The 9,324-nt window shown below is 38.9% G+C and overlaps 1 protein-coding gene across 1 annotated transcript; it reads left to right on the top strand.

Annotated features, from left to right (window-relative positions):
- The first annotated feature begins 6,802 nt into the window (after positions 1-6,802).
- LOC111900995 (uncharacterized) lies at positions 6,803-7,834 on the top strand. The gene is made up of 2 exons (XM_023896863.1): positions 6,803-7,325; positions 7,566-7,834. Exons 1-2 carry the CDS (start codon positions 6,803-6,805, stop codon positions 7,832-7,834), a joined length of 792 nt encoding a protein of 263 aa, XP_023752631.1.
- Positions 7,835-9,324: the final 1,490 nt, after the last annotated feature.

Below are 9,324 nucleotides of genomic sequence, written 5' to 3'. Positions count from 1 at the left end.
AATCCAGTTTCGGTCCTAAGTCGAGTTTCGGTCCTCCTAATGGATGCAAACCCAGTTTGGGTCCTAAATCTAGTTTCGGCTACAACAAACCTCAAAGCAAAGCAACCTTCAAAGGAAAATAAAAGCTAACTGCTGATACTAGGAGCAACAATAAGCAATCATCAACTAATCCTAGGAGTCAAAAATCATCAAACAAACTAACCAATGAATTCAAATTTAAACAAGATAAAACAAAAATTAAGGTGTATATAATTAAAAGAAAAGATCAAACCACATTGGTAAAAAGAACATACTTGGTTGATATTTCTACTGCAATTCCTTTTTCTGTGAAAAACTCACAAGGACCCAAGAAACTTTTCGTTCCTAAATCTGCTTAAATTTGCAGGTAATGAGTGATGAGCAGTTCGACGAAGAATGGTACATAGACAGTGGCTGCTCGCATCATATCATAGGGAGGAAGGAAGAACATAGAGAATTTCGTTCGCTGAAAAACGGTGGCTGTGTGAAATATGGGAATAACTCTTTTGGAACAATCAAAGGATATGGCATGATAACAAACGATGACTTCACAATTCAAAAAGTAGCTTACGTAGAAGGTTTGCAGCACAACCTCATTAGTGTGTGACAATTAGTTGTGGGCACAAATTTGAAAGTTTCATTCGATGATGAGGGGTCAGAGATAATCGAAAAACAAACCAAGAAGGTTTTGTTGAAATCAGAACGTAAAGCAGAGATGTATCCATTAAATTTCAATCCCATACGAGGAAAACCGGAAATATGCTTGCTAACAAAAGCAAATACAGATGATAGTTGGTTGTGGCATAGACGACTATCGCACCTGAACTTTAAAGACATTAATAAGTTGGTGCTTGGTGATCATGTTCGTGGACTTCCTCTTCTCAAATTTGACAAGGACCATCTGTGTGTAGCATGTGAAATGAGGAAACAAAGCAGAAAGAGCCACCCTACACGAATCAACACTAAGATAGCTGAAGCTCTTGAACTCTTGCATATCGACTTATGTGGACCTTCGGCTATTGAAAGCTTTGGTGGAAGTAAGTATATTCTTGTAATTGTAGATGACTTTTCACGCTTCACATGGGTTTTCTTTCTTAAACAGAAATCATATGCAACTCCCAAGCTGAAAACATTCATTAAGCAAATAGAAGTACATCTGAGGAAAACAGTGAGGAATATCAGAAGCGAAAATGGTCTGGAATTCAAGAATAATGATTTTGATAGTTTTCTGGCTGACAAGGGTACAACTCATAACTTTTCGGCACCTTATACACCACAACAGAATGGTATTGTTGAAAGACGAAACCGTTCTTTGTGTGAGGCAGCCAGAACCATGCTAAGTTTTGCTTCACTTCCATAATACTTATGGGTTGATGCTGTTGCTACTGCTTGCTATACTCAAAATCAGTCCCTATTGAACAAGAGATTTCAGCTACTCCATATGAGATCCTGAACAACAGAAAGCCGAATGTCAAGTTCTTCCATATTTTCGGTTCAAGGTGTTTCATTTTTAAATTGAAAGAGAACCGAAATAAGTTTGATGTCAAAGCCGATGAAGGAATCTTTCTGGGATACTCACTAACATCGAAAGCGTACAGAGTATTGAACAAAAGCTCAAAACGAATTGAAGAAACGTACGATGTCACCTTCAACGACAGTTATATGAAGAAAGTTCAAAGAAAAGAAAGTGATCTGGGAGACATTTTTCCAGAATCAGGACAAGTCTCGGTTCCTATAGCCAACTTGTTTGAAGAGTACATGCGTCTGTTTGATGAACCAGAAAAGGCAGCAACCTCAGAAGCGAAAGCCACAGATAACAAAGTTGAAAATCTTCAAAAACTCATAGATGAAGCTGCTAAAGAGACGGAAAATGAACCTCCAACTACTAAGAGTAATCCATCATTACACGGGGAAAGTTCAACTCCAACAGAAACAAACAAAGCATCTTTCGAGGGGGAGGATTCAGTTTCGTCTCCATCTCTTAAAGGCTCAGAAAAAGAGGAAAGTTTGGCTCAAAGTCCACCTATTGGTAGTACAACCGAGGGGGAGAACTCTACTCCCACATCGAATGCAACCTTGAGTGAAGACACAGGTTATACTTCACCAGTCGAGGGGGACAAAGAGACCGAAAGCACAACTGATGAAGGCGAAGGTGATATCTCTGAAGCTGAAGTAGAAGTGAATGCCGAATTGGATCTAGTATATAACCCAAATTATCCTCCACTGGGGAAATGCACCAGAGACCATCCCAAAGAACAAATAATTGGTGAAACATATGAAAATGTTCTCACTCGGTCTCAAATAAAGGCGAAAAAAACTGCATTATTCTCTAAAGTTGAATTTTGTATGTTTAATTCATTTGTTTCAAATATCGAACCAAAAACGGTAAATGTTGCACTTGATCATTCAGATTGTGTCCAGGCAATGCAAGATGAACTTCATGACTTTGAACGAAACCGAGTTTGGAGGTTGATACCTACACCAAAGGATGCCTCTATAGTTGGATTGAAGTGATAGATTACGAAGAAACCTTCGCTCACAACAAGGCTCGGTTGGTTGTGAAAGGATATTTTCAAGAAGAAGGGATAGATTACGAAGAAACCTTCGATCCGGTAGCTAGGTTGGGATCAGTAAGGATCTTTTTGGCATATGCAGCTCATAAAAACTTCGAAGTTTTCCAAATGGATGTCAAATGTGCCTTCTTGAATGGAGAATTAGAAGAAACAGTCTATGTTGAATAACCGCCTGGGTTTGTAAACGAGAAATTCCATGATCATTGCTATGTGCTAGATAAAGCAGTGTATGGATTAAAGCAAGCACCGAGAGCCTGGTATGAAACCTTAACTCGTTTCCTAAAAATGTCAAAATTTAAGTAAGGTTCGGTTGACCCTACCTTCTTTCGAAAGAAAGAAGGCGAACATCTAATGATTGTTCAAATTTATGTTGATGATATCATCTTCAGCTCTACGAATCCTAGCTTAACAATTGAATTTAGAAAGTTGATGGAGACTAAATTTGAAATGAGTGCAATGGGTCCAATTAATTTCTTTCTTGGTTTAAACATTAGACAGGGAACAGAAGGTATATTCATCAACCAGGAGGCTTATACAAAAACCTTACTGACAAAATTCAGTATGATAGGCGACTCAAAAGTAAAGGAGTGCAATGGGTCAAATTAATTTCTTTCTTGGTTTAAACATTAGACAGGGAACATAAGGTATATTCATCAACTAGGAGGCTTATACAAAAACCTTACTGACAAAATTCGGTATGAAGGGCGACTCAAAAGTAAAGGTTCCAATGGCATTTGGCACTAAACTAACACCATCTCTAGAAAAGCCTACTGTGGACATAACAAAATATCGTCAAATGATAGGTTCACTTATGTATTTGACGGCTAGTCGACCAGACATTATGTTTTATGTGTGTTATTGTGCCAGGTTTCAAACGAATCCAAGAGAACCTCACATGGTTGCTATGAAGAACATTTTCCGTTACCTAATGCGAACCTCTTCTCTCGGTCTCTGGTACCCTGCAAGATCTGGATTCTTCATTCAATCTTATTCTGATGCTGATTAAGGAGGATGTGGACTGGACAGAAAGAGCACCACAGGGGGATGCCAATTTCTTCATGGAAAACTTGTTAGCTAGCAGTCCAAAAAGCAAACGTGCGTCTCATTATCTACAGCCAAAGCTGAGTATATTGTTGCAACCTCTTGCACTTCTCAAGTAATCTGGATTCAAATTCAAATGAGAGACTATGGGCTAAGGATGAAGAAGATACCTCTTCATTATGACTCAGAAAGTGCGATAAGGATTTGTCACAATCTGGTGCAACATTCAATGACTAAGCATATTGCACTTAGATACCACTTTATTAAAGATCATGTTGTAGATGGGAACGTAAAGGTACATTTTGTTCGATCTGGTGATCAACTGGCCGACATATTCACTAAGGCATTACCAGAAGCACTTTTTAACAAAATCTTACAAGGCCTGGGTATGATGGAAGCAGAGTCGGTACCGAATCCTTAATCCTCTCACTAAAAATTACACAAGCGAAATGGAGCGACCGCTCGGTCTATTTCGGCTCCTTAAATTTTGGGAACCAAAATACACCGACCGCTCGGTCTATTTCGGCTCCTCAAATTTTTGAGAACCGAAATGAACTGACCGCTCGGTCTATTTCGCTTCATTCAACTAAGATAAGGTTTCAATTGTAAATTGTTTATGTTTCTTTTTCTGTTTTTATTCTCATTCAGAAAACCTCAAAAGTCCAGAAATATTTTCTTTTTCTGTTTTATTCTTTTTCAGAAAACCTCAAAAAAAAATCCAAAATCATTTTATTTTTCTATTTTTATTCTTTTTCAGAAAACCTCAAAAAAAATCCAAAAACATTTTCTTTTTCTGTTTTTATTCTTTTTCAGAAAAATTTAAAAACTCAAAAATATTTTCTTTTCTTTTTTTTGTATGTGTGGTATATTTGTTTGTTTTTGTCTCATTTCGGTCTCAAGGATACACGAAGAACAGAAAATGGAGTTGGTACAGGTATTATGTGTATTTTATGAACTAGTTAAGGGTCCCTAGAAGCATCCTGCTGCATGTTGACTCAAGCCTCTACGACCTAGAGCAAGTCCTTAATGATTCGATCCAACCTATCGTTTCTTCCCAAATACGCAATTCTTATTTACTCGGTCTAGAGCTACCTTACTCTTCTCACATTAGTTAAAAGTTTCTCTGCTTTGTCCTCTTATATAGCAGAAGGTACCTTCATTTCTTTCACCATCCTCAAACCATTCTCCATCTACTATCGGTTCACTATTGTAACCCTTGAGACTCTTGGTTTTTACCACTGAGGTTTATGGTTGCACAACATCTATGTTTATGATCTTAGATATGTATACCACATGTTGAGTGAAACCCAAAATTCAACACCCATAAAGATCTTACTTGGTACCGAATGAAATATTTTTTTTGCGAGGTCTTTTATGAATATGTCTAATACCAAGACTATTCTTCCCATAAAGATCCAATTTTTTTTTTCAGATTTATATACATTCTTTTGTCATCACAAACTACCACCTGCCTACTTGTTCAACAGACCACATCGGTCTCACAAGTACTTCTTCCGACCCTCGGTCTTATTTAAAGTATTGATGTTCGGTTGAAGATAAGCCACCATAAGCCTATGTTATGAAAAGAAACCTTTCAATGTTTATTAAAAAACACTTGATCGTATTCTCGGGAATCCACACAAGCACTTTGAGTCTCTCTTGACTTCGACGGAAGCGATTCTTGCCCAGAATCCTTTGTTTTTCGTCTAATTGTCAGACATCACTCACAACCCATACACATTTGATTTATTACTTTATCTTTTGTCACTCTAATGCACAAAAAAATTTATTTTTCCAATTCTATTGATGATAAGCTTGAGTATATTTGTCATCTAGTGAATCAAGGGCAATTCAGGTTCCGATGGTACATTCTAATTCAAATGCAGATTGCTAACGCGTGAATTTGAACGGTCACTATACGCACGCGTGCTGATACCTAGCTAGGAACATCCAACCTGTCAAATCGCGCTTTTTCAAGCTACTTTTTAGAAGATAACGTCACAATCGTCACGATTTTCTCTCTCCTACCAACGGTATACAAAGGGATTGCACGATTCTTTGTCTTCTACCGCTTCAAAGAATTCTAAACTGTAACAGTGATTTACGCTGTTCATCTTCTTCCTTTGATCAACAATGGCGACTTCTTCTTCTGCACAAGATCAAACTGCTTCATCTGCCTTTCTTACCATCAAGCCTAATCAAAATATGATTATCAAACTCACTTCTTTCGTGTATGATTCCTACATGATGCATGTTGTGGAGTGTTTGAAGTATTCCCTGCTAGTTGTTGCCCTAACCCAGTTCGAGGCGGTTCCAATGTCATTATTATATCAAGTTTACTCTTCTGCATCATATGACAAGAACAAGGAACGAATCTATTTTCAAATCCACAACAAGAAGGCCTCTATTTCCAAAGGGAGGTTTTGTTCGTTGCTTCATCTCGCAGTTGACTCTTTGGTGGTTTCTCCAGATTTTATCACCACCGCACAACTCTTCTCAATGATGTATGAGATGGGCTACACTGATGTCTTGACAACCATTGCCAAAGTCAAGAATTCCTGTCTACCATCTCAGTGGAATGGTCTTCTCACTTTACTGATAAAAGGCTTGGCAGAACGAAGTGTTGGATCTGATGGCACTAGCAAGGGGTTTCTGGCCATTCTCTATGGTTTTTATAATGGGTTGAACCTGGACTATGGGTCAATCATATGGTCTCAGGTTGTGCAAATTCTGAACACATCCACTCGTCAATCTGAAATCTCTTGTGGACGATTTTGGACCATTATTACTCAAAGAGCCATTGACACTTTGGAAATTCCGGTGATGAAGGATTCTCTAATTGCATCAATTGTAACCTTCCATACGAAGAAGATCATCATCTCTGACCCAGTCAAGTTTCGTCACTATGGTTCGATTCTGGAGACAATGTACTGAAGTGTTATCCCGCACAATAAGGTGATGGTCGACTACAGAAGCTTCATCCCACAAAGCCGAGAGCTCTTACTACCAAACAACAAGCTGCTTTAGATGCTCTTGACAAGCCGAGTAACCGAGGCAAACGGGTGACTACTAAGAAGGAGACAACCGAGCATAAACCCTCTAAGCCTTCCAAAATTAAGAAGCGAAAGTCAGAGACAAAACATTCTTCTAAGCCGAAGAAGATCAAATGAATGGCACAAAAACCTAGGGATTCATCTCCTTCTCAATCTGACAACGAAGATGATGAAGAATCCGCATCTCCACATGTGTCTCCAAGAGGTAATACTCCACCTCGATCTCCTTCCCCAACTCAAGAAGTCAACATTCAAACTCCACCTCCATCACCAAAACAATCCCCTCCTAAACCAGAAGATGTTAAAATTCCAACTCCACCCCCTTCACCAAAACAAACAACCCCAAAACTAACACCACTGAAACAACCAACTCCAACACCGACACCGAAAGTTCCAGTTTTGGTTGTTCCTATTTCTACAACCGAAACTTCTCTACCACCTCCACCAGTATCTTTTGTTTCTATTTCCACAACATCTTTATCTACACCAATCATTACCCCAGTCACAACCACTATAATCCCTGAACAAATAGCAAGGGTCAACGTATCTAATACGGGGGCACCTATTGTATCCGACACCCCTGTCATCACTATACCTCCCTCGCCAACCAAATCAATTGGTTCCGGTGCTACTCTTGTAGGTGACAATGATGAGTATGACTCCACATACTTTAGTCCCTATTGATTACAATCTGATGAAGATACTGAAGCTCCTCTCAACCGCCAACACTTAGACAATATTCATGAGAAGTTGGATAAATTGCTTGCTGATACGAACGCCTATGGAGGGGCGGTTCGTAAAGTTTTTGTGGAGACAGCTATAGAGCAATATACACAAGCTATGGATAAATAAACTGATGCCATCAAAGAATCGACTTCAGTTTGCAAGAAAGCTTATGCTGATGTTACTGAAGTTATTCGTACAACTCAGATCTTTTTAGATTCTTTGAAAGGGCATGCGGATACGAATGTAACTAACATTCGTGAATCGGTTGCGTCTTTATCTCAGTATTTAAAGGAAGAACAAATGAAGTTTGAAGAAGTTCGTTCCTCAATGAAAGCTGATAATGCCTCTCTCATTAGTTCGTTTTCCTCCAAACTGGACACTCTGCATGCAGATATTGCCAAAGAGGGTACTCTAAAAGAATAAATTGCAAGACAAGCCTCTACAATCGTAGTCCAGCACCTGCAACTTGCTCACGCAGAGAAGGAGATTTCATTGTTGTAACCGAAAGTGTTGTCTTTCGTAGTTGTGTCAATGCTGTTAAGGACATGTTGACCAACATACTTGGTTCTCATGATCTAATTCTGACTCTCACCATTCGCAATCATCTCACAACCAAACTGCTTCCCGCCCTTGCTATTCTTCATGAAATGAAAGGTGTTTCGGAGCCTTTTGTTACTCCAAAACAAGGGGGAGAGGAATCTCAGAAAGCAGTTATCACAAAAGAACTAAAGGATAATGTAGCTTTAGGTTCTGGCCCAAAATAAAAGCTAAAACAGATTGTACATGACAGCGATAGTGATACAGATGAGACTATTGTTGAGGCTCTGCAAAGAAAGAAAACGGATAACGAGCTGGATGAAAATTTGAAAATCACAAAAGCGGCTGAGGAAACAGAACGACGAAACAAAGAAACCGAAGATATCTTACAATTTAAGAAAGCTCTTTTTCCTGAATGGACTCGAGATGTGTTGATCATTCAAGCAATTGAATCACCGAGTTTCTACTGGTTACAACCGATTGCTTCGTTTGACTGCGAAAATTCCAAGGACTCACAGTTTGATATGCCAATTACAAGGAAGGCATTTACTTTTCATTGTTTTGATTGAACTATTGAGGTTCTGTTTCCATGTCCAACGGTTGACCGAGAGCTTATCGAATGGTATTTTGAAATATGGTCAACCTCAATATTTGACATGGAGTGCACAAAAGATTACAACTGTCAGGGTATTGAAGCCGACTAAAGCTGGCAAGTTTGTGAATGTCCATTTCAAAGTTACACGATGAACTGCAAACTCTGTTTCATTGATATCACTGGCTGACCTTCCCAATCTTAATCCACACGATTGGATTTTTCTTGTCAACATTCTGCTCAATAATTCCAAGGAGTATGAACCGATTATAAAACTTCTAAAAAGAATTTTGGGATCCTATATCCATGAAGTTGCAACAATGGATCAGGAGATAGCAAGGGTAATGAACAAGAAACCGACAATCAAGCCTACCCAAAAGCCGCGTGATGTGAACAAGATGAAGATTGGGCAAATTGACTCAACTCACTTAACTGTGATGTTTACGAAGGGTGATGCTCATAAGTTCTTGTTCGCTTTGGTAGATAAACATCTGTTTTCTACTGACTGCATGGAGCACATCATCAATTTGATATATCGGTGCAAGCAGAACTCAGATGCTGATAAGAAAAATTTTATTGATATGCTTCGGTAGTATATCACCTTTCGGTACCATCTGTTAGCTATCATACCGAGACTGTTCAAGACGGTGAAGAAGCCATCGTATCCTAAATAAAGTTGAAGTCTTGGTCCCAAAGACGCAAAGGGGGAGATTGTTGGGACTTATCGTGTTGCGTTTTAGGGCTTTTTGTATATATCCGGATTGGGCCTGTCCATCCGTGATTA

Source organism: Lactuca sativa, chromosome 8 (assembly GCF_002870075.4).
Source record: "Lactuca sativa cultivar Salinas chromosome 8, Lsat_Salinas_v11, whole genome shotgun sequence".
In the NCBI taxonomy this organism is placed as follows: Eukaryota; Viridiplantae; Streptophyta; class Magnoliopsida; order Asterales; family Asteraceae; genus Lactuca; species Lactuca sativa.
This window is presented reverse-complemented; position numbering and strand designations above follow the sequence as displayed.

Coding starts and splice junctions, on each gene's coding strand:
- LOC111900995 (XM_023896863.1), top strand. CDS start 6,803: ATGGCACAAAAACCTAGGGATTCATCTCCTTCTCAATCTGACAACGAA. Junction 7,326..7,565: donor TTCCGGTGCTACTCTTGTAG/GTGACAATGATG, acceptor AATCGACTTCAG/TTTGCAAGAAAGCTTATGCT.